The following is a 27174-nucleotide window of genomic DNA, read 5'->3' on the forward strand; positions in this document are numbered from 1 at the left end:
CCTGGAAAGCGTTTATGGATTCTTTGGGGAACTGTTTGGGGACCACGGGATCTATTAAAAAAAATATATAAAGCCGAAAACAATTTGCAATGCTTAAACGGCTTAAATAGCAATGATATAGAAATCCCTAAGTACTTATGATATCAAAATATGTTATAAAACAAATCTAGTAGCATTGGCACTCTGGATTTTCTTATATGTAAATAACAATAAACTTCTTATTCAACACCAGAACATGTACACAGCACATTCACAACCGTCAAACAACTACTATAGCAAAAACCTCTCACTGTCTGAGGGGCGGTAGCAGTGACAGTCAAGAGCAATAGAGCATATGACAGCTGGGAGGAGCGTCGTTAACGTGTCCACCAATGTCACTACGTTGTGTTTTGGTTATTTTGAATGGTTTTAATAAAGTACGAGTAAAAAAAAAAAAAAAAGGAACGCTGCCTGTTGTGAATACACAGACTCACCCACGCACGCACTCTCTCAGGGTGCGGGCGCGCACTCGTATGCGGACAACCAACCGAGGCGCAGGGTCTCGCGGGTACGTCGTGTGCGCCAGGCCGCCCCTTCCCCATCTTCCCAGTTCCAATAGTTTCAAGCACCGTTTACTTTAGTCAGACGGTCTGAAGCTGGGGAAGTGACTGGTGGACCTGCTGTTATTTTATCAACCTGTTACCAGACTGTCACTGGTTGAAAGCGCTGATACACCCCCCTGTTCCCCTCCCCGTGGAGTCTGTGTGGGCGACGGGATGTCGGCTGCACCCAGCTCCTTCGGCCCGCAGCCGGTGACAGGAGGCGGGGAAGCAATTCTGTCACGGGCTTCTGAGGCCTTTCCTCCCCTGCCTCTTCCACCACCGCCCCTCTCCCTCGTGGCCGGGGTTTTGGGCCCGGTAGATGAAGTGGACTCGCTGGACGGTCCGGAATATGAAGAGGAGGAGGTGGAGATCCCACTCAGCGCTCCCCCAACCAACCAGTGGGTATCCTGCTCCTTGGCCTGCAGCTAACCCCAATATCTCCCTATGCCTTTATCTTCCTCTACACTGTCTAGCTTTCTTACCTCGGTCACCCCATCTCTGGCACACCCTTACCCGCATGTCACCCCTGCCATTCTTGCTATCTCCCTTTGGCATAATGCATCTTCACACCCCTCTTTTTTATTTTAGTAACTTTCTATTGAATTGTAAACCATATTAATACATACATTTTATATTAAAGCGACATGAAACACAAACATTTCTTTCATGATTCAAACAGAGCATGTGATTTTTAACAACTTTTCAATTAATTTCTTTGATCTAATTTGCTTCATTCTCATGATATTCTTAGTTGTACAGTATACCTGGGTAGGCTCAGGACTGGGAGCTAGCTGCTGATTGGTAGCTGCACATAAACGCCTCTTGATATTGGTCCACCACTAGATGTGTTCAGCTAGTTCCCAGTAGTGTGTTGCTGCTCCTTTATGGATAGCAAGAGAATGAAGCAAATTTTACAATATAAGTAAACTGGAACATAGTTTAAAATCCCATGCTCTATCTGAATCATGAAAGAAAAATGTAGGATTCCATGTCCCAACAGTAATTCTCAATCAATATACTAAGACATAAAAGTGAATTAAAACTAACTTTGAGGGCAAACTAATAAACAATGTGATATAACCCCCCCACCTTCCTTGATCATTTCTTTGTTTATTACTATAAATATTCAGCACCACACAGACTGAAATGTTCTTTAGTCCACCACACTTTAAAGGGATACTAAACCCAATTTTTTTATTTCATGATTCAGATAGAGCATGAGATTTTAAGCACCTTTCTAATTTACTCCTATTATCAACTTTTCTTTGTTCTCATGCTGTCTTGATTTGAAAAAGCAGTACTGTAAGCTTTAGAGCCAGACCATTTTTTGTTCAGCACATGGGTAGCACTTTCTGATTTGTGGCTAAATGTAGCAAACCAATCAGCAGCTCTACCAAGATGCTGAACTAAAAAATGGGCTGGCTCCTAACCTTTTATTACTGCTTTTTCAAATCAAGATAACATGAGAACAAAGAAAAATTGATAATAGGAGTAAATTAGAAAGTTTCTTAAAATTGCATGCTCTATCTGAATCATGAAAGAAAAAAATGAGGGGTTAGTATCCCTTTAAGTTTAAAAAATTGTATAATATTAGTTGACAGCTTGGGTGTGCTGCTGAAGGAAGTCCTTTCCAGTAGAAAATGTTACTGAATTGTCTAGGATAAAAGGGTTGTGTGAAGTGGGTGACAAGAAATACATTATGGGGTTAAAGCCTCATTAAACCTGTATAAGATTATTTGCTTGTTATGTAGCCTTATATGAAAATTGCTATTTGAAAAAGGACAGGATGCACTAGAGGAGACAATATCTTTGTATTCTTCTACATGAGAAATATTGTAGCAGTATTTGGGGATTCACAGGTTTCTTTTGTCACATGCCACTCTATGCTGTTGACTGGTTTTACAATAATGCTGAAAAAAATTGTTTAGCCACTGAAAGTTACATTGAGATAATCTATGTATTTATCACAATTGTTAGCTGCTGTTGCAGATTTACTGCTGATTAGTGTTGAAGAAGACTATGCAGATAGTAATACCTTTGACCTAAAAAATATTGCAGCAGAATTATTCCTGTGGGATCAAAACACTAAAAGATTTGCTCAGCAGTGTATTTTGTTCCTTCTGCTATCTTAATTATTAAAATATAATGCGTGATTCAATCAATAACTCTGAACTTTTAAAATAATGGCTTAATCTGTTTCCCCCAAAGGGATCAGATTTTTCAGCAAATATGACTACTCCTAGATTAATGGACAGCGAGGAACGTTATCCCTGTATTGTTGACAGTATCCCTTAGCTGAATCTCTTCTTTGTGCATTTTGTTATGATTTGTAATCAATAATTCCCCATATTTATGGTTCTGTGCAATTATGTAAAATATTGGAATGCTTTGTTGTCACAAAGTACACAAATGGAAGTTACAAAAGAAAAAGGCTTTGGGTGGGTTTTGCTAATATATTTAAAAATCATACTGTAGAAATGGATGTAGTAATAATGCATTACCTTCTACTAACAGTGGTAGAAGTTTTAGGGTGTTGAGGTTTACATAGTTTGGATATAAGTACAGTGTGTATATATGTGTATGTATGTATGATTAGGGTTGCACCAATACCATTTTTTTATGACTGAGTACAAGTACCGATATTTGTTTTCAAATACTCGCCGATACCAATTACCGATACTTTTTTTTAATGTCATGTGACAGTTTACCAAGCACAATACAGACTAATTATTTAAGATTCCTTCTTTATAATTATAAAGGGCTGTAATTCAAAAGACATTATGAAATAATAAAACAGTTATATTTGTCACAACGTTCACTGAACTATTTATAAATAAAAAATATTACAATAAAATATTACATTTAAAGGGGTGATGCAATTGGGTTGTAGGGTTGTTATATAACATCAATCTGACATTTTGTATGGAGGTTCGACTCAAAGTTGAACAGTCTTTCACTTTCCACACTACTGCATGGGGCCGAAATATATTTTTGGGCTATTTTTGCCAGAGCTGGAAATCTGTTTATTAATTGCCCAGTACTTCAGGGGTTTGTCTGAACAAGGTACAATGATCTCTCCTACAATAATACAAATAACAGCAATTTGTATTGTCAGAACAGTAGTAAACAATCTTTAGTTTAGTCTCCACTCCAGTTTAAAATGAAATGGGAACATTCAGTTTGAAAAAAACACCACAAGATAGCATATGGGTAGGAAGTAGAGGTATCGGTTTAAGTATCGGTGCATTTGTACAAGTACTCATACAAATACTTGGTATTGGTGCATCCCTAATTTTTTATATATATATATATTATATGTATATATATATATATATATATATATATATATATATATAATGTATATATAATGTATATATATGTATATATGAGAGAGAAACACCCAGCACTTACCAGCTAGCTCAAAACTGGAAAGGTTAGTTACCGCATCTGGCCAAATGGGAAAGCTCAGGCACCACGTCAAGGTCCTTTCCATTGCCTGAGTCCCTAACACAGCCACACCATCATGCGAGCTCAAAAAGCCAAACAGACTGAGAACAAAGAAGGGGTGCACAGGTGGATGTAATCACCCAGAGAAAATACAAAACATGGAAGGGAACTGCACTCCAAGACCGGACCAGGTACACATCCTGTGCAGTTCCCTTCCATGTTTTGTATTTTCTCTGGGTGATTACATCCACCTGTGCACCCCTTCTTTGTTCTCAGTCTGTTTGGCTTTGTGAGCTCGCATGATGGTGTGGCTGTGTTAGGGACCCAGGCAATGAAAAGGACCTTGAAGTGGTGCCTGAGCTTTCCCATTTGGCCAGATGCGGTAACTAACCTTTCCAGTTGTGGTGTTATCTTAGCTGTGAGCTAGCTGTTGAGTGCTGGGTGTTTCTATGTGTTGTATTACTTTTTGTTTGTAATCCCCCTTGTTTCTTGCACCCATTCCGGACTGGGGTTAACTGCCTGTGGCTCTGGTGACATCACAGCTTTTTTGGAATGCTATTTAGCACCCAGGGCTGGATGTTGCTGAGTCACAGGATGTGTACCTGGTCTGGTCTTGAAGTGCAGTTCCCTTCCATGATATATATATATATATATATATATATATATATATATATATATATATATATATATATATATATATATATATATATATATATATATATATATATATATATATATATATATATATAATCAATTGTTTTCTCTTTTTTCCGATTTTGATAATGGTGTATTGCAATCCCAATGAGTTTGGGAAACAAATTAATCGAAAAAATAATCTGCCAATTAGTAGATTATGAAAATAATTAGTTGCAGCCCTTTAAATCATGAAAGAAAAATGTTGTCTTTCATATCTCTTTTAAAGTGAATATCAATTTTGATGAATTAGTTCCCCGTTTTTAATAATCCTATTAAAAACAAGGGCACTTTAATCAAAATTGACATTTCACTCGTTTTCTTCAAAAACTTACCTTTTAATCCTGACAGCTGCTCCAGCGATTTCCCCGGTCGTCGGAAGCCTCTGCAGATGTAAAAAAATGATGAATCTGGCTTCCTCCAATCACGGGTCCCCCCCCCCCCCCCGGGGGAATCTTGGCCTGATGCAACGCCGTGATTGGAGGAAGCCGGGTTCCTCATTTTGGACCCGCGAAGACGGCTTGCGACAGGCGGAGGAAGTGCTGGAGCGGCTGCCAGGATTAAAAGGTAAGTGTGTTTTTTTTTTTTTTTTTCTTTTTTCTTTTTTTTAGAAAACGAGTAAAATGTCAATTTTGATTAAAGTGCTCTTGTTTTTAATAGGATTATTTAAAAACTAGGCACTAATTCATCAAAATTGACCTTCACTTTAAGGGCAATTGGTTTTGAAGAACATGGAGCACTACATTTCACACAGCTTGGCTTTGACACTGGGAAGTTGATGCCATTTTGTGTGCCGCATTGCAGTTGAAAGTGAGAAGTGGACCAGGCTATTGAATAACTTGGGACAAAATTTGTCAATGCCAGGTTGCAAGTATTTGGTGACCACTGGCCACGTTTAAAAAAAAAAAAAAAAAAATCTTTGGGTGTAAAGATTTATTCTTAGGGTTTTACATTGTATGATTTCTTACATATACAGTTCACATTCCCACTATTTTAATTTTTATAAAATAACTTACATAGCGATTTTCTCCGGGTTGGTACATTTACATAAAAAGGTTAGAAGTTACACTTTTTATTCCTGAAAGGCTTGTGCCTTTGTTTAAAAATGTACAAGTAGATGGCTTTTTTCAGTGTGCTAGGAAGTGTTCCATAGAGACGGGGCAACATGGCTAAAAATGTGCACATATTTTTGCTGAATATACCTTTGTACTGTAGTTCATAAATGGTCATCACAGTTATGTGGAAAATAATGGTGTCCATAGGAATCAAAGACAAAAAGAGCTGGGTACTACTGGTATTCTTCTAACGTTATTTTTCTAAACTCTTTGGGCCAGATTAGAAGTGTAGCGCTATTTAATGCTCCCCACGAGCGTTAACTGCGCTAGAAGTTTGGCTTTTTGCTAACCCGACGAGTGCTAAAAGCCAACGTTAGAATATTGCGTTCACATATTTCCCCCATCGACCAGGGTGCTGAATCATATATTTGTACAAAGCAGTAGTATTCAGGACAGCACTCACTGGATTTTAAGACAAAATATAACCTTTATTGGTTCATCCGTTAAAACAAAAATCCCATGGCGTTTTGGTGCCTGACTGGCACCTTTATCAAATGACTTCAATGAGAAAGTTAAAAGGAGTCCTCCACACAAAAAATATCTAATCCTCATCACCAGTACTGGTGTTTGTTTTACTGTGTTCTTTTGAAATTTCACCATAATCTTCAGAGAATTTGTAGGAAACCTCTTTAAACTAAGGAGGGAAATTAAAGGGATAGTATAGTAAAAAATGTAACTTTCATGATTCAGATAGAGCATGCAATTTTAAGCACCTTTCTAATTTACTCCTATTATCAACAATATTTCTTCATTCTTTTGGTATCTTTATTTTAAAAAGCTGGAATGTAAGCTTAGAAGCCAGCCCATTTTTGGTTCAGACCACTAGATAGCACATGCTGATTGGTGTCTAAATGTAGCAATCTAATCAGCAAGTGCTACCCAGCTACTGAACCAAAAATGGGTCGCTTCTAAGCTTACATTCCAGCTTTTTTAAATATAGAATGTAGCAAAATTGATAATAGAAGTAAATTAGAAAATTGCTCAAAATTGTATTCTCTATTTGAATAAAGTTTATTTTTGACTAGACTATCCCTTTAAGTGACAAATGCATGTTCCCTTGAAAGTGCTGGGACAATCATTCTGATTGGATGCTTAAAGTCCCCTTATAATAGGAAATGGAAATTGAGGTAAAAAATATATAGATAGATATAGCCAATGGTGTCTATGCACTCCCACTATCAGTAAATAACTGCCAAGGTGCTATATGGAAAATGTAGTTCGTGAAAATAAGCACTCACTGGTCTGACGACGTCTGTGGCAACAAAATACTTTATTTCATGTGACGTTTCGTGACAATACCAGTCCCTTCCGTTTTGTCAGAGGAAGGGACTGGTGTTGTCCTGAAACGTCACATGAAATAAAGTCTTTTGTTGCCACAGACGTCAGACCAGTGAGTGTTTATTTTCACAAAATATATATTACATAGAAATGCTCAAGGGATATTTTCTAGTCAGATTTTTACAGATGTTGCATTGCTTTCACGTGATTCAGTATTTTGGTAACTATGTCCCTTCTTAAAGGCAAACACATGACTACATTTTCTGTAAAAGTAGAATATTTAGTTCCTTATGTTTTTTGTTTTATTTTCTTTGTTTTGCTGGTGATATGTTTCCAGATTATTTAACAGAATTGGTATGTAGCTATGGGTTTACTATCTGGCCCTTACTTAAAGGGCCCATCTTTGTTGGTGAGTGCAACTTAGGGATCTGAACCAATATATGAACACTTTGATAAATATAATTAAAGGGACATGAAACCCAATTGTTTGCTTTCATGATTCAGAAAGAGCATGTGATTTTAAATAACGTTCCAATATGTTTATATTTAATTTGTTCTCTTGATACCCTTGGTTGTAAAGGATACCTAGGTAGGCTCAGGAGCTGTTGATTGGTGGCTGCACATATATGCCTCTTGTGATTGGCTCACCAATGTGTTCAGCTAGCTTCCAGTAGTGCATTGCTGCTTCAACAAAGGCTACTAAGAGAATGAAACAAATTAGATAATTAAATTAGAAAGTTGTGTAAAATGGTGTTCTCTGTCTGAATCATGAAATACTAATATTGGGTTTTATGTTGCTTTAAATTTCTGAGCGTTTTCAAGAAGGTAGTGCAACTGCTTTGAACTATGATCCATCTGAGATATTGTCTTGTTTGTAAATATTGTAAGATTTACACAGTGCACCATACATAAATTAATGAACTGAGGGTTCCTGGGAAAGAAGGGGAGCAGCTGTGGTAGGGTAAACCTTTTAATTAAAATTGCAAATACCTGCTTTTCTAGAAATAGATAACTAATAGTCCCAATCATACCTAAACTGGCCATCCAGTCTTGGTAGAAATACTAGTATGCTTCTCCCTTCACCTATCACACACATCTGCTCATGGAACTACCTGGTATGTAGCCTCAACATTGTTTTGGTTATCAATTTATATATAGTTGGATAGGGATGCACCGAAATTTCGGCCGCAGAAAGTTTCGGCCGAAAATGGCATTTTTGGCTATTTCGGTTTTCGTTTTTTTACCTGTTATTTTCGGAAAAAATTATTGTGTAGCATGTTTCAAATTTGATGCTAGCCTAGATCTGCTGTTTAAGTTTATTACTTGACTTACTGTTCTGCATATAATGAGTTTTCTAGGACTATACTTTATTTGGATGATTGGTAAAAAAAAACCTGTTAAATCTGATTCTGTTACATAAAACTAAATGAAGAATAATACAGTATATTGATATTTATAATTGTTTTAAGTAGGGATGCACCAAAATGTTGGTCGCAGAAACATTTTGGCCGAAAATTGCATTTTTTGCCTGTTTTTTTTTTTTTTCTTGGTAAAATTATTGTGTAACATATATTATTGTTTTAAGATATTTTTGTCCAATTTTAGTGTGTTACGTTCAATAAAAGTGTGGGCTTTTGTATTGGCTCTAATTATGAAAAAAAAAATAATTTGAAAAAAAATACATTTTCGGTATCAGTTTTGGTTTTCGGCCAAGTGCATCCTGGATATTCGGTTTCGGTCCAGAAATTCCATTTCGGTGCATTACTAATAGTGGAGCATTGTTTTGCAGTTCTGGAGCACAGCTCTTGGAAAATTCTCCTTGATTGTCTTTCTTACCTCAGTTGTATCAAGCAGTAACTACAATTTTCAGATTTAAATTTCAGAAAAAGCAAGCAAGCAAAATAAATAATGAAAGTTCATTGTAAAGGTTTTTTCTCCCCCCCAGGTTTAAGTTTGTCTCTTTAAACCTGTCTTCAGGTTTGTCATCTAGTGTTTTAAATTGGTCACAATATCTGGGGACAAACCTTGACAACTCTTGTATCTAATAATCCTGAAGAAAAAAAAAAAAAAGGTTTTTGCTTGTTTAATCTTTTTAGTGCTAACCAAAAAGTTATCTGCACCCCAATTACTATTCAATAAAGCTCTAAGCCTTTTTCAACAGTGTTCAGCTTATAACAAGTTGTCATGATTATGGAACATGTATTTCATTGATGTAAAGCACACATGAGCTTGCTGCTCTAACCTGTTATCTGATCTGGTATCACCTGCACTGTTTATCTCCTCAGTTCATTGAGCTCTAGTCTCTGGGCTTATATTGGGTACTGATCCCATGTTAGGACTTCCACCCTGCACTGTTTCTTTGTGGTTTTTGAGTTGAATATCAGTAATGCCTTGTTATAAAAAAAAAAAAAAAAGTGTCCTGCAAATAACAGTATTAGATCAGCACTCGTGCCCCGGTAAACTGACTTTAGAGGGACATTTTAGTACAAATTAAAATGCACATCAGTGACGGGGCAATTCTTCACTGCCTCCACTAGACTTCTTCAAATGTTGCAATGTTATAACATTTTACTGTTATTTATAAATGTTACTTAACCTATTCAAAGCTTACATTTCATAATTTTATCATAAATTAAAGGGACAGTCAACACCTGACACAACAGGATTTCATATGTTTGTAACGCAAAGACGATTCGCATGCGCAATGACATATCGAGCGCGTCATCAATCCCTACATGAACAAGCCTGAATTGAAATAGAGGAGGAGGGGGAGTAGTTTGGCGGCCATATTTCGAGTCGATTACCGGATGTATTTGGAAGGATTACTAGGACAAGGATAGAGGTGATAGAGAAGGGAGGCGGTGCAGGCGGATTTTCGTTCCCGTTACAAACATATGAAATCCTGTTGTGTCGGATGTTGACTGTCCCTTTAATGATCATTTGTGCAAGAAGTATTGAAAGAAAATGAGGTGATTTCACCTTTTTTTATATTGGCTTAAAATGAGAGGAAAGTCAAAATTAAACTTGCATGATTTTAGAGCATGGCAATTTAGACACTTTTAAATTCACTTCTATTATCAAATGTACTTTGTTCTTTTGGTATCCATTGTTGAGACATATGTACATATCCTACACTTATGGGAGCTAGCTGGTGATTGATGCCTGCACACATTTGTGTCTTGTCAGTTGCTAACTAGATGTGTTCATAGAGTTCTCAGTAGTGCATTGCTGCTCCTTCAGCAAAGGATATCAAGGGAATGAAGCAAAGTTGATAATGTAAGTAAATTGGAATGTTCTTTAAAATCCCATGGTCTATTTAAATCATGAAAGAAAATTTTGGGTTTTCCTGTCCCTTATACATTTTAGCTGGTTTATCAGTAAAATCATCAGGTGGTGTGTCCATGAAATAGGTCTGGGAAAAAACACTAATTGTATTGTTAAATTATTGTAATAAAAACTGAAAGGTACTGATGACTTCCAATTTAGACTATAATGTTCATTTATCAAAATGAAAATGTCTTACGGAAAAACTGTTTAATAATTTAATCATCAAAAGTATTATTCTATGTGCTTATTAAACTCATTCAGCATTGATTTTACTTACTGTGCAGGAAGCAATGTGGCAATTTGAATTGCTGTTGCAAGGATGTGGTTTCTACCACATTACCAACACAAGTCATTTTACTTTTTTCTTCTGTTTTTGGTTTTAGGCAGCAATCTCATACCAGTAGTTGCACTTCCAATAGGCTTTCTTTCTTTTCTAGAAAACATTTATAATTTTGTTCAGTAACTCACTCATACCAGGCACTAGCTATTTGCTCAGTTATTTATCAGAAACTGTAAAAGGGATAGGAAAGTCAAAATTAAATTTGCAAGAATCAGAGCATGCAATCACTTCTATTTTTTAAATGTGCTTTGTTTTGTTGGTATCCGTTTTTAGAAATGAGTATATACACATATCCTACACTAGTGGGAGCTAGGTGATGATTTGTGCCTGCACACACTTGTCTCTTGTGATTGGCTAAGTAGATGTGTTCAGCTAGCTTCCATTAGTAGTGATGTCGCGAATTGTTCGCCGGCGAATAGTTCCCGGCAAACATTGCTTGTTCGCATTCAACGGCGGGCGAACATATGCGATGTTCGATCCGCCCCCTATTCGTCATCATTGAGTAAACTTTGACCCTGTATCTCAGTCTGCAGACACATTCCAGCCAATCAGCAGCAGACCCTCCCAGCTCCTGGACAGCAGCCATTTTAGATTCATTCGGAAGCTGCATTCTTAGTGAGAGGAGGGACAGTGTAGCTGCTGCTGATTTAATAGGGAAATTGATAGCTAGGCTAAAAAAAACAAAAAAAAAACAGCCACAGCAAAGCAGAGAGGAAGGGTTGGAAGCCGTACAAAAGAGACCCAAGTCCCTTCTCCCAGATCAGAATGACAAAATGAGAATTATAAATCTATCAAATAAATTACTTTCAGAAGAACATATCAAAGTACTATCTAAAGGGCTCTCTTTCTGTCCAACTCCAACAAATGACAAATTTGAAGTGATCAAGGATGTGCAGCTATTCTTAAGAAAAATAGCACTAAAAAGAATATATAACAATAGAAACATCCACACTACAGAGGAAGATAACATTGCCTGGACTGAAGATGAACAATCTAGTTTGGCAGCTTTGGAGGATCTATTAAGAGACAATGAATCTCCACAACAACCAACTTGGAGAGATAAAATAAAGAATAAATCTCAATTCATGCCCAAGATCAGTAACAATCACTATCTGGAAGTATTTAATAACATGGTATGTAAACAAATAGTTGATCTAAACAACCATCAAACACAACACAATCTCTCATTTAAAGAACAACAAGCACTATCTGAATTACAAACATGGAAGGATGTAATAATAAGAAATTCGGATAAAGGTGGGAATGTGGTTATATGGCCAGTTGAATTATACCTAATGGAAGCAGAAAAACAACTAAGAGATACTAAGTGTTATAAAAAGCTCCATTTTAATCCAACTCAAGTATATTTGGAAAAGTACACAACACTGATTGAAACTGCCAGATATAACTGCATTATCAGCCCGAATGAATACAAATTCCTTAAAGTGGAAAACCCAACGACAGCAACATTCTACTTGATCCCAAAAATACATAAGAACCAAACTCATCCACCTGGCCGCCCTATAGTCTCAGGAATCAACTGTATTACTGAAAAAGCCAGTAAATACGTAGACTATAGGTTGAGAGAATACCTATCACAACTACCATCATACGTCCAGGATACACCGGATGTACTAAAACATCTTGAACATCTGCATGTGAAACCCAACACTTGGTTAGTAACAGCCGATGTTGAATCGCTTTATACAAGCATTAATCATGATCTAGGACTAAAAGCAATCAAGAGTTTTCTAAATATGGGATCAAGTGAAGACCTCTCTCATGATGAATTTATTCTTAACCTGTTAAGCTTTGTTCTTCATCATAATTACTTCACGTTCAATCATGGATTTTATCTGCAAGTCAGAGGCACAGCGATGGGCACATCATGTGCACCCACATATGCTAACTTGTTCTTAGGATGGTGGGAACAAAACACAGTATTTTCAGATCAGAATTCCAGCTATATGTCACATATACCAATGTGGCTGCGGTACATAGACGACGTCCTCTTCCTATGGGAGGGCAATAAGTCGGATCTGGATAAATTCATGCGTATTCTGAATACCAACAATGTCAATATCAAACTGACATATGAAAAAAGCCAGACTGAAATTACATTCTTGGATCTAAAAATTAACATAAACCAGGAAGGAACTATCAATACCGACCTGTACAGAAAACCCACGGCAACTAACAGCATTCTCCACCACACCAGTGCCCATGCTCCAACCACCACCAAATCGCTACCCACAGGAGAGGTTTTGCGAATCAAACGCAACTGCTCTAGCGAGGAAAACTACAAATGTAGAGCCAAAGAATTAAAAGAGAGATTGGTACAGCGTGGTTATAGTAAGAGATCCTTAAAAAAGGCAGAATACAGAGCAAGACATACCCCTCGACAAGAATTATTGAACAAAAAAACTAACAGCAAATCTGTTGAAACAGTTAGATTCATCACCACTCATAACCCTCAAACCAAAAAAGTGATCAAAATCCTGCAAGATAATTGGCACATCCTGAAAGCTGATCCTATTTTGAAAAATATACTGGATGATAAGCTAGCTGTAGGATTCAAAAGGGCAAGAAATCTTAAGGATATGATCAGCCCGAGCCATTTCTCTGGAGAAAAAACAAAACTAAAGCAGGGTACCTTCAGATGTGGTACTTGCAGTACTTGCAGTTTCGTGAAAAAAACAAACACAATAACTGACAGATTTGGCAAGATACACAAAATTAATGCACATATCAACTGCCATACAGAGGGAGTTATCTATGCTCTGACATGTAAATGTAATTTATTCTATGTGGGCATGACCACCAGAAAGCTCAGAACCAGATTACAAGAACACCTGAGGAACATCAAAAATGCCCAAAAAGACAAAGATGCAGACAAACCCATCACCTCAGTTGCCAGACATTTCCTACAAGTACACAAATCCAAACAATCAGATTTACAGTGTTTTGGACTACAGAAAGTTACCCTGGGAATTAGAGGAGGAAACCAAGAAAAGGCACTCCTCAGAGCAGAAACAAGATGGATCTTTCTGCTAAATTCTGTTCATCCGCATGGGTTAAATGAATACAATAATTTTGTTCACTATTTATGAACAATAGGTCAAATGACGCCAAACAGTATGTTATGCTGAACATATCAGGATCTAATCTTGCGAGAACATGAGGACTATATGAATTAACTACAATATATCAAATAACAAACATTATTCAATATGTGAATTCAGAAATATTAAGATTAAGTAAGAGCATAGTATCAATATTAATCTGAAGTTCATGCATAAACACATCAAGTGTAGATAATGGCCCTTTAAGTGAGAGGACCATAAATCAAAAATATTTCAAAAGAACAAGTACACACATGAGGAAATAAATATTCACTTCTAAGAATGACAAGCTAACCGGCACACAAATTAGAAACCTTTCTAGCACATCACCTAGTTTGCACTAGCGGTGCACTGCTATCTTTGATATATATTCACTAAGTTTCTTCTAAATCTTATCCTAAAGTGTAATCATACATTTTTACACCTTACACTATCTGCTAGGGCTTAACCTTACTTGGTCAGGCTACACTAGCACACCTACAATCACGTATTAGTTTTGAGAGTTTTTAGAGACTCGAACCTTATAGGATAATCAAATATTCCATGAGCACTAATTCCCCAATTCACATGGGTTTTTGTTATTAATTATAATGTGCTTCACAAATCCTTTTACACGCATCACTCTATACATGTGTATCTACATCTAGCTTTGATGTAGTAATACACTCACAGGCACCCCCCAATACGTCACGTCACTACTATGAGCAGTACAGCTTGTCAAGTTTATTTAGTCATCTCTCATGTATGGCTGTAAGATGTACACACATATGCATCATCGATACAAATATGAGGGTAAAACAATTTATTAACATGAATAAATATTAAACTAACAATCATATCATCATAAGCACGTGTATTTTATGCAATTCAAATACAATCTATATACTTGCAAGATCGTAGTACCTGTTTAGGACTATTATCGGCTTTAAGTCATATGACCATCTGACATCACAGATGGGGGAGGGTACTCACAGCTTCCTTGCACATAAAAAGCCAATCCAAGCGCGACGCGCGCACACACCCCCCTTTGAGAAAGCCGTGAGAATGGCGAAACATGTTAGGGTACTGGTGAGGAGTCAGGGAGCTCCTGTGTATGTTAGGGCTCGCTCTATCTAGGATTATTTAGCCTTAGTTCTTAATTTTCGGATACCTCAGATGGTATCCCAGATCAGTTGAGGATTATTTTTGGGTATATATATATATATATATATATATATATATATATATATATATATAACAACACAAGGTGGACTGCACTTGCGGTCACTAAGTTAACTGTATATGGGGAGCGTACTACTTATCCCTACTATCTGACATACTGATATGCTATGATTCAATGATACTAAAATGGTATATTAATAACCATATACCACAAGGGTAGGTGAAGGGATATTATTTGAACCTGTTAATACGCTGACTCACATCAATCCGGGTCTGGCGGTCAACCGGCGAAACTAAGCATTAACCCCCGACGTACATGCAGTTACCATTTGAATACAAAATTAAGTTGTCTCAACTTTGCAGTTAAATAAATCACTTAAGAGAATTCTCAAAGCTGTAGTGTTATTGCTACTTTAAATCTACAGTGAATCTCAAACACTAAAGTTACATTATAACAATACGAATTGACCACGCTTATATACAGAGAGTATGTTATTGGAACGTCATATATTTGTGCTTAAATTCGATTAGGACTGCTTAGTGGAGGACAATCTAGTTCATAAACCAACACTATATCCTTAGGAATTAAACTTATGCTTATGTAGGTCCTGCAAAATCTGTACTTATCACATTTACTCAACAACTCAGGATTGTATTAACCCTGCATAGCATTTAAAAGTTGTGGAAACACCTTTGGCATAGTACTATATGCATGTGCCAGACCGCTAGGAATTAACAAGTGTTCAAGTAATTACATAGTAAAACTTGGTAACAGGGGTATTATCTAGGAATTTGCAAATATTCCCAATATACAGTTATTAGTATTTACATAACCACCCTACGGCCAAGTAACATTGGCATATCTAAGTATGCACCAACACATTACAATGTGATACCCAAGTACACAGCCAACATTCTAACCATTATTACCTTGTGGATACCTTGGTATGCCCGATCTGTATGCTGATCTATAAATACTTTTTCAGAAAGAACTAATCGTATTGATATCAGGTACCTGTACCAATAGTACATAGACTCTCATAATCCATGAGGTTCACAAGTGTTACTACTGCCTACTCAGTGCAACCTATATGTGATTTGGATCAACTTGATTTAGAGATCCATTAAGGTTCACATATAATACATATGCATTTGAACCTCTGGAACCATAATTTTTGATAGATAGGTACTATATCACCCTAGTGTGAGCATTGTTTTTAAGTTGCACATCCCTTAATTTTAAAACTCCTATTTTTATGTGTTTCTAATAAGTTATGTTTTATTTAGACCTGAGACCTTGAGTTTTCTTTTGTTGACCATTTCTAAGTTTGAATATTATCCACATTCCTATGCCTATGAGTGCTACAAGTGTATTCTAGAATGGGATTCTTCCCATGTTTCTTTTGTGTCTAATTATTGATTCAATACACAGCACCACTGACCCCAGTTGTAATCTAGCATACAAGCTATTTAATACCATGATGGTACAGCCATAGTGCATCACATTACACGGTAGTGCCATTGAACCCCCCTTTTTTCTCTATCTAGTGTATTCAGTGTCCACTACAGTCCTGAAGGACTCATCTGATCTCTGCTGTAAAGACAGCACCCCAAAAAGCCCTTTTTAGGGCTAGAACATTGGTCTGTTTTTTTTTTTCTTCCTGTGTAATCTAATTGCAGTTGCCTGCCTGCCAAGCCACTTGCCCAGTGCCACCACTCATATCTGGTGTAACAGTAGTGTAAATTTAAAAAAAACAAAAACTTTTTGACTGTGAAACATCAGTCTGCTTGTGTAATCTATTTGCAGTTGCCTGCCTGCCAGCGTGTGTGCCAGGCTCACAGCGTATACTGTGCTCACTTGCCCAGTGCCACCACTCATATCTTTTTTAATAGTAGTGTAAGTGTAAATTTAAAAAAAACAAAAAACTTTTTGGACTGTGAAACATCAGTCTGCTTTTTTGTGTCAGGCTCACAGCGTATACTGTGCCCACTTGCCCAGTGCCACCACTCATATCTTGTTTAATAGTAGTGTAAGTGTACATTTAAAAAAAAAAATGACAGGCAGACCAGGCCACCCCGCAGGTGCCGTCGTGGTCGTGGTGCTGTGATTCCCTTTGGCCCTAGAATAATGCCCAGTGTTCAGAGGCCACGTACCATGAACTCGAAAAGTTCTGAGGACATAGTTGACTTTTTAACACAGGACACCCAATCTTCTATAGCTTCTGCTCCGAACCTTGACGCACCATCCTCCAGCTTATCTTCGGGCACCTCTCAAGTTACCACTCGCCTGCCTGCCGCCAACACTAGCACCACAGCCGCTTCACTTGATCTGTCAGAGGAGTTATTTACACATCAGTTAGAAGAAATGAGTGATGCGCAACCATCATTGACAGAGGATGTAGATAAGTGATATGTCTCAGTCAGGCAGCATTACAGACATGGACGTACGGTATGATGATGTTGTACCCGCTGCTGCTTCCTTTGTTGATTTGCCAGATACAAGTGAAGCGGTTGGTGATGACGATGCGTCCGTGGATGTCACGTGGGTGCCCGCTAGAAGAGAAGAACATGGGGAGACAGAGAGGAGGAGACGAGTTGGAAGCAGGGGGAGGTCGTCGCAAGGAGCTAGTGGCACAGTCAGAAGGCATGCATCGGCACCCGGGGTCAGCCAGACAGCATGCCAATCAACGCATGCTGTTGCCACCACCAGAATGCCGTCATCGCAGAGCTCAGCAGTGTGGCATTTTTTTGTGTGTCTGCCTCTGACAACAGCGATGCCATTTGCAACCTGTGCCAAAAGAAACTGAGTCGTTGGAAGTCCAACACCCACCTAGGTACAACTGCTTTGCGAAGGCACATGGTCTCACATTACAAACACTGATGGGATGAACACATGAGTAGAAGCAGCACACAAACTCAAACCCGCCATCCTCCTCCTGGTCCAGCATCTTCAGCCACGTCAACCACTACTGTCCTCCTTGCCCACTCTCAACCATCCGCCACTCCGTCTCTCTTCCGGAGTAGTTCCTGCTCATCTGCCCACAGTCAGGTGTCTGTCAAGGACATGTTTGAGCGTAAGAAGCCAATGTCACAAAGTCACCCCCTTGCCCGGCATCTGACAGCTGGCTTGTCTGAACTCTTAGCCCGCCAGCTTTTACCATACAAGCTGGTGGAGTCTGAGGCGTTCAAAAAATTTGTAGCTATTGGGACACCGCAGTGGAAGGTACCTGGCCGAAATTTCTTTGCACAAAAGGCAATCCCCAACCTGTACTCGATTGTGTGAAATGAAGTAATGGCATGTCTGGCACACAGTGTTGGGGCAAGGGTCCATCTGACCACTGATACCTGGCCTGCTCCAACAAGAAAAAGCCGTTAACGACTATTTGTATGACCGGGGTGCTAGGACAGCCTCTGCGGAGCTGTGAATTTTTTTGCCACGTTACTGGACGCTCATGCGCCATGCCTGTAGGCTCATGCGTCCTTTTGAGGAGGTGACAAACCTAGTCAGTCGCACCGAAGGCATCATCAGCGACATCATACCATTTGTTTTCTTCCTGGAGCGTGCCCTGCGAAGAGTGCTGGATCAGACCGTAGATGAGCAGGAAGAGGAAGAGTTGTGGTCACCATCACCACCAGAAACAGCCTTATCGGCATCTCTTGCTGGAGCAGCGGCAACGCTGGAAGAGGATTGTGAGGAAGAGGAGGAATGTGGCTTGGAGGAGGAGGAAGACCAACCACAACAGGCATCCCAGGGTGCTCGTTGTCACCTATCTGGTACCCGTGATGTTGTACGTGGCTGGGGGGAAGAAGATACCTTCAGTGAGATCACTGAGGACAAGGAACGGGACATGAGTAGCTCGGCATCCAACCTTGTGCAAATGGGGTCTTTCATGCTGTCGTGCCTGTTGAGGGACCCTCATATAAAAAGGCTGAAGGAGAACGACCTGTACTGGGTGTCCATGCTAATAGACCCCCGGTATAAGCATAAAGTGCCTGAAATGTTACCGAATTACCGCAAGTCGGAAAGGATGCAGCAGTTCCAAAATAAATTAAAAAGTATGCTTTACACAGCGTATAAGGGTGATGTCACAGCACAACGGGAATCTAACAGGGGAAGAGGTGAAAGTAATCCTCCTCCTCCCACGACGGCAAGGACAGGACGCTTTACAGACGTGTTGTTTAAGTCCTATGCATCACACAGCCCTTCGGGGTCCACCCTCAGAACGACTCGACCGACAAGTAGCAGACTACCTCGCCTTAACGGCAGATCTCGACACTCTGAGGAGCGATGAACCCCTTGACTACTGGGTGTGCAGGCTTGACCTGTGGCCTTAGCTATCCCAATTTGCGATAGAACTTCTGGCCTGCCCCGCTTCAAGTGTCCTGTCAGAATGGACCTTCGGTGCAGCAGGAGGTATTGTCACTGAGAAGAGAAGTCGCCTAGGTTAAAAAAAAAGTCTAGATTACCTCACCTTTTATTAAGATGATTGAGGGATGGATCCCGAAGGGACTGACATTGGGCGATACATTCAAGTAAAAAAGGCCTGATGAGATGAGCTGCCTTGGGCTAAAAATGGTTCACACGCTGCTGTATTTTATCTTTGGATGACTTGCGTGACTTATCCGCCACCAACTAGGGTTCAAGCCGCTATGTTTTAGGGCACTTTCTGCCTGGGAAACAAACATCAATTTTTCTGGCTGCTGCTACAGCAACGGCTGCAACAATACCTAATTTTTCAGGCATGTGTACATGCCAAATTTTTATGGCCTCTGGCGCTGCACTGTGGCTTCAAAAACCAAACCAAAAAAAAGGCACGTAACAGGGATTAAACTGATAGGAATAGTACTACTTAACACACCACTCCTATCTGGTGGCACATTAGATTGTACGAGCAGTGCCCCAAATTTGAAGTAGGAGGACCGACCAAGCATCTTTTTCCATCTACTGGTTCCTAAAATCCATGTCATATGCACGTCCCCTGATAGGGGACGTAACAGGGATTAAACTGATCAGAATAGTACTACTTGATACACCTTATAATAACGCAGAGAGAAGAGTCTGAAGAAGAGGAGTCAGAGGAGTAAGGTGGCTTTGAGGAGGTGGAAGACCAAACACAGCAGGCGTCCCAGGGGGCTTGTTGTCGCCTTTCGGGGACCCTTGGTGTTGTACGTGGCTGGGTGGCGGAAGAGACCTTCAATGACATCAGTGAGGACAAGGAACAGGACATGGCTAGCTTGGTATCCAACCTTGTGCAAATGGGGAGTTTGCGGTTGTGCAAATGGACTGTTTGTGGTTGTTTGCGGTGCTTTAAAGGGACAGTCTAGGCCAAAATAAACTTTCATGATTCAGATAGAGCATGTAATTTTAAACAATTTTCCAATTTACTTTTATAACCAATTTTGCTTTGTTCTCTTGGTATTCTTAGTTGAAAGCTTAATCTAGGAGGTTCATATGCTAATTTCTTAGACCTTGAAGCCCACCTCTTTCAGATTGCATTTTAAGTTTTTCACCACTAGAGGGTGTTAGTTCACGTATTTCATATAGATAACACTGTGCTCGTGCACGAGAAGTTATCTGGGAGCAGGCACTGATTGGCTAGACTGCAAGTCTGTCAAAAGAACTGAAAAAGGGGCAGTTTGTGATTATCTTGTATCTAAGCCTCTGCAGAGGTTAAAAGTATATTATTACAGGGAGTGCAGAATTATTAGGCAAGTTGTATTTTTGAGGATTAATTTTATTATTGAACAACAACCATGTTCTCAATGAACCCAAAAAACTAATTAATATCAAAGCTGAATAGTTTTGGAAGTAGTTTTTAGTTTGTTTTTAGTTATAGCTATTTTAGGGGGATATCTGTGTGTGCAGGTGACTATTACTGTGCATAATTATTAGGCAACTTAACAAAAAACAAATATATACCCATTTCAATATTTATTTTTACCAGTGAAACCAATATAACATCTCAACATTCACAAATATACATTTCTGACATTCAAAAACAAAACAAAAACAAATCAGTGACCAATATAGCCACCTTTCTTTGCAAGGACACTCAAAAGCCTGCCATCCATGGATTCTGTCAGTGTTTTGATCTGTTCACCATCAACATTGCGTGCAGCAGCAACCACAGCCTCCCAGACACTGTTCAGAGAGGTGTACTGTTTTCCCTCCTTGTAAATCTCACATTTGATGATGGACCACAGGTTCTCAATGGGGTTCAGATCAGGTGAACAAGGAGGCCATGTCATTAGATTTTCTTCTTTTATACCCTTTCTTGCCAGCCACGCTGTGGAGTACTTGGACGCGTGTGATGGAGCATTGTCCTGCATGAAAATCATGTTTTTCTTGAAGGATGCAGACTTCTTCCTGTACCACTGCTTGAAGAAGGTGTCTTCCAGAAACTGGCAGTAGGACTGGGAGTTGAGCTTGACTCCATCCTCAACCCGAAAAGGCCCCACAAGCTCATCTTTGATGATACCAGCCCAAACCAGTACTCCACCTCCACCTTGCTGGCGTCTGAGTCGGACTGGAGCTCTCTGCCCTTTACCAATCCAGCCACGGGCCCATCCATCTGGCCCATCAAGACTCACTCTCATTTCATCAGTCCATAAAACCTTAGAAAAATCAGTCAGAGATATTTCTTGGCCCAGTCTTGACGTTTCAGCTTGTGTGTCTTGTTCAGTGGTGGTCGTCTTTCAGCCTTTCTTACCTTGGCCATGTCTCTGAGTATTGCACACCTTGTGCTTTTGGGCACTCCAGTGATGTTGCAGCTCTGAAATATGGCCAAACTGGTGGCAAGTGGCATCTTGGCAGCTGCACGCTTGACTTTTCTCAGTTCATGGGCAGTTATTTTGCGCCTTGGTTTTTCCACACGCTTCTTGCGACCCTGTTGACTATTTTGAATGAAACGCTTGATTGTTCGATGATCACGCTTCAGAAGCTTTGCAATTTTAAGAGTGCTGCATCCCTCTGCAAGATATCTCACTATTTTTGACTTTTCTGAGCCTGTCAAGTCCTTCTTTTGACCCATTTTGCCAAAGGAAAGGAAGTTGCCTAATAATTATGCACACCTGATATAGGGTGTTGATGTCAGACCACACCCCTTCTCATTACATAGATGCACATCACCTAATATGCTTAATTGGTAGTAGGCTTTCGAGCCTATACAGCTTGGAGTAAGACAACATGCATAAAGAGGATGATGTGGTCAAAACACTCATTTGCCTAATAATTCTGCACTCCCTGTATAAATGTGTTAGTAATGCAAAACTGGGAAATGGGTAATAAAGGGATTATCTATCTTTTAAAATGTCAGTATATTTATGAAAATCTTAGTAGTGCTATCCAAATAATATATCAGCTTATGGCAGGGTTATGACACAATACAAACAATAAATTTCCTTAAAAATAGAAACCCTTAATCAACATGCATCTACTAGAAACAATAAAATTAATATAAATACCTAAACTCTTTTATTTAGTTAATATCCATGAACATTTTTGAAATATATTTGCAATAAAAGGAATATGAAATAAATTTATATGTGCTTGAAAACTATTTGGATATGCTATGCAAAGTTTATACACGCTTATCTTTAGAACCAACCTTATTTATAAATAGCCTTTAACATCCAAGCAATACAATTCTAAACTGTGCTCTTAAACAATAGGATAATATATATATTCTGCAATTTATCCTAATACAATATTGACTTAAAACACCAGAGCTTTCATGGATAAATCACTTAGTCTACCAGATACAAATTTAAACAATACCTAGGCTTATAAAATATTAACTTGAAAAACACACTGCTTCTTTAAATCTTTTAACCGTACTTTAAACTGCAGTGACTTAAAATTTAACTAATAGTCTTGCCAATAACCTTGAATACGTTACCAGGGTAAAGAGCAGTTGATATCCAATATTCCTTAATAGGAATTGTTTCACCTCAGAATTCCAAAAAGTATAATTTGCAGTCAATGAAAAAGTGGTAGATCAGCTTTGTCAAAGTAAAATGGTCTTTTTTACGCCCAGCAGGAACCAGTTTTCAAGTTTAGCTCAGCAGAAATCTCTCTTTATGTTTGCAATCACTTTATATGGGTTCTCCTCACTGGTGAATTGGAAACGCCCCAAAACGGAAACCTTGTTTCGGATTGGCCTTCGTGCTGGTCCCTGGTCCGCCCTTAGAGTTGAAACATGTTTACCATGGCAACGTATCTTTTGGACAGTTAAATTCTCTTAACTGTCCTACCAGTATTGTCCCTTAGGTGGCAGCAGGTATCCAGATAAAACAATTCAGCATGACAATACATACAAATTCATTTAACCAACATTTTTAGACAGTGAAATATTTCTTTAAACTATGTAATAACTTCCATAATTTCTTGTATTAATCTCTCCCAATATTAATTATAGGTGAAGCAGCATCAGATCAATTTCCTGATCGTTTTGATATGAGACATCAAATACATCTAACATTATATTAAAATAATTTATATTTCATTTAGCCTAACAGAAAATGTATATTTCATAGTCATATCACATCAAAGTAACTTCCATATCTTCATCTCACTATATTTTAAGAGATGTATTTAAAACTTTATAAACATTTATTGCGCATTCATATGAAATGACTTATTTCATTTCATGCAGTCATTCCATCTCTTTCTAAGTGCATAGATTGATGCCCATGACCAATGGTTGTCTGCAGTAAAAATAGAAATAATTATTAGAAATGATCCAAGCATTCATATATATATATACCTATCTGGGTTATTTGAATTATTCCAAACACATATGAAACTAGTGTTGTTCCCTTTGCAAAAATGTATTTATTTTTATTTAAAATCTAAGTACAGTTGCTTTGAAATCATAATGTAAGCCATGTGCCTTCACTGTATGCTGTCCTCCCCTAGACACAATGTCTCTTATTCACCACATCTTGTATATTCCAGGGTTAGTAACCACACAGCATGAGCCACTCAAACAAATCTGTGCTAATTACCAGTCCCTTTTGAAAAATGCTTGCATTTTTCACATCTCTTCAGACGGATCGGCATCTCCCTTGGAGGAAACCCATATATGGGCATGTATCCTGTTCTAGGTATCAGAATGCTGTCATTTAACATTGGTTCCCAGGCAATCGTACAGATGGTTTCTGAAACTGTGTTAATTTTCAGTTCCTTGCTAAATTATACAATTGCATAATTTAGCATATTGAGTGTGTGAGATCTCCCAGAAACAATCCTTTGTTCTACAAATAGTGTGCACATCCACAGACTTACCAAATAAAGACAAATATACTTCTATATATTATTTAATAATATTTCTAATACCTTGACAAAAACAATAAAAAATCTGGTGTAGACTGTCCCTTTAAACGGGGAGTTTGGTCTGTCACTGTGAAGCGGGCGTAACCCTTACACTACCTGATCGATACAACATCATACCTGATGTTTTAAAGCACGTTATTTCAAACAATTTAGCAATGTTAGGTCATTTATGCCCTTTATGGCTTAAAACCAGACTCTGCATCAACTATGTAATTTTCCATGGGAGTTTTGCCATGGATCCCCTCCGGCATGCCACAGTCCAGGTGTTAGTCCCCTTGAAACAACTTTTCCATCACTATTGTGGCCAGAAAGAGTCCCTGTGGGTTTTAAAGTTCGCCTGCCTATTGAAGTCTCTATGGCGGTTCGCCCGTTCGCGAACAGTTGCGGAAGTTCGCCGTTGCAAACGCAAAATTTTAGGTTCGCGACATCACTATCTTTTAGTGCAATTCTGTTTCTTCAGCAAAGGATATCAAGAGAATGAAGCCTATGTGATGATCAAAGTAAATTTAGAAGTTGTTTAAAATTGTTCTATCCGAATCATTAATTACATTTTTGGGGTTTCCTGTCCCTTTAAGTGTGCACAAGTAAAACGCATATGCATTTATGTGTTACTATGCTTTTATATAGAGAATCTGTCATTTCTAGGTTGTTGTGTGGTCTAAGCTTTCTTTTCCTCAGTGAGATATGGAATGATTTATCTGCCCCATTCTTGTAAGATATACTAAATTCATTTCTGTTGACCAAATTTATTTGCTTCCTATTGCATTCCCTGTCACCGAAGGCAGAAAAGATGTTCAAAGCAGTGACTGGAGATGCTGGAAGACATGCAGATACTATGTTTTTATTTCTCCACAGGCTTAAAATGTGGTTTGTGCTGTTTTGACACTAATGAATTAAACTGGGAAAGCAACATTGCTGTATTGAGAGACTTGACCTAGAGTTTAAAAAGATATATTAATAAAAATATACCCGTTCGAGTATATATGTACTATAAATATAGTAACCAGGTGGCAGCAGTAAAAATACACAGCTGCATTCATTACTTCTGGGGAAAAAAGAACCTGGCCACCAGGAGGTGGCAAAGACAACCCAGCCAAAGGCTTAAATACTCCTACCACTTCCCTCATCCCCCAGTCATTCTTTGCCTTTCGCCCCAGGAGGTTGGCAGAGAAGTGTCAGAAGTTTTGTTTTCGCCTCTTATGGAGGGGTAGTAGTCTTCGACATGGGACGGGAGTTTTAAGTAATCCTGTCGGTCTCTCAGTGAGGACTTAGATGAAAGTTAGAATCCGTAGATGCAGGAAGAGTCTTTCTGCGAAACCATCCCGATTCATTTTAACAACTCCAAAAGCAATCTGTGTTGAACTTCACTTTGCTGCTTGCTTTCTTCTCTCAAGTCCATGCTACTATCCGTCACACTTGAAAGGCCGTGTTCCTGTTCCACGGCATAGATTCCGGTAAGATCGTTTCATTTTCTTCATAAATGTACTGTAAATTGATTGTCCCCTGCGAATTTACAGGGAAAATACAGGGTCTCAGTGGGACTTCTTTAGTATCTTGGAATCAAGGGTTAATATCTCCTGAGGGTGATTATTGAACGGGGAGGTGGGGTTAATCATGTTTATGTGATACAATCTGCCTATGTGTAGTGTTATCTGGGCTCATGGCTTTGAAGTGACGCGACCTTACGGTTGGGCGCGTTTTTTTTTTTTTTTTTTGACTGTACGGTTCACCTTGTGACCAAGCGTGTTTACGTTCTGGTTCCCCATTTCCGCATTCCTCACTGTGTGGCGACGGAGAAATCTGGTCTGCTGTTGCATAGGTGGTGGTCAGTGCCCCAGCCATTGTGGGTGGCAGGTGCCGTCTAAATTGTTTAATATATATAGTCCATCTTTTGGTATCCTTTATCCAGTCATGGAAGATACTGATGTTGAGATTATTCAACTTTCTGATTCAGATTCTTCGTCCTGTGACAAATGTGAATTGGCCCCATTGGCACAGGTCTGTCAGTTATGTTCTGTAGGCTGTTTTAGAGTGCCTTGTTCCTCGGGGTATTCAAGAGACTGTTGAGCCATCCGCCTCGGGGGGCCCTGTCCTCCGGGAGGTGAGTTCCGTACCGCTTCCTTCTACTACACATGCGGTTGACCCAAGTTGTCTTCATCTTCGGAGGGGGGACTGTTCCCCCGGAGGTTGTGGCATATTTTTGCTTTTACATGCTTTTGGCGCTTGCTCGTCTACAAGGTCCAGATGTTTGTTCGCGTTTGTGCTCGTGCCCGATTGCCCTGGTTCTCTTGGCCACGGGAGGACATGTGCAGTTCCCTGAGGGTGTAACTGTTCCGGAGTGTTGTGCTGGCTAGCCTTCGTGTTCTCCTTAGACACGTTTTTGAGTTGTTTAGGGACCCTATCCTTCAGCTATGGGTCTCCTCAGTCGTCTACTTTGAATGGCTCACCTCGTTAGACGTGGGGGGGGGGATGAAGTAATCTCCTTTAAGTCTTGTTATCAAGATCCTTCCCAGTTTTGTTGGAAGAACAGGGTTTCCGCTAGGCTGGTTCTGCGGATCTTTCTGTTCTTGGGCGTTAACCCTCGGGTTGCCTGTTATTTTATCCAGTTAGGATGAATTTATTTTTATTTTTTATTCTAGGTTTCCTGCGGGAACTTCTCTGGGATCGATACTCGCTGTTTATTTCTACGGAAGTTGTTCGGGACACGTTAGTCCCATGTTTGTCTGTTTTTCTTCCTCCCTCTCTGAGTGCAGATTTAGCCATCTTGGCAGTTATG

The 27174-nt window shown here is 39.1% G+C and overlaps 1 protein-coding gene and 1 non-coding gene across 2 annotated transcripts in view; one reads left to right on the plus strand and one right to left on the minus strand.

The window, feature by feature from the left end:
- Positions 1 to 521: 521 nt before the first annotated feature.
- Positions 522 to 27174, plus strand: part of RASA1 (RAS p21 protein activator 1) — a gene marked incomplete in the record, with an annotated part of 550200 nt that continues 523547 nt past the window's right edge. The window contains 1 exon segment of the mRNA XM_053701476.1: positions 522 to 979. Coding sequence (XP_053557451.1) covers positions 756 to 979 — 224 coding nt within the window.
- On the minus strand, positions 19924 to 20119 carry LOC128650590 (U2 spliceosomal RNA). Its single transcript, XR_008400872.1, has one exon. It is a non-coding gene; the product is annotated as a U2 spliceosomal RNA (small nuclear RNA).

This window comes from Bombina bombina, chromosome 2 (assembly GCF_027579735.1).
Source record: "Bombina bombina isolate aBomBom1 chromosome 2, aBomBom1.pri, whole genome shotgun sequence".
NCBI classification, from domain to species: domain Eukaryota; kingdom Metazoa; phylum Chordata; class Amphibia; order Anura; family Bombinatoridae; genus Bombina; species Bombina bombina.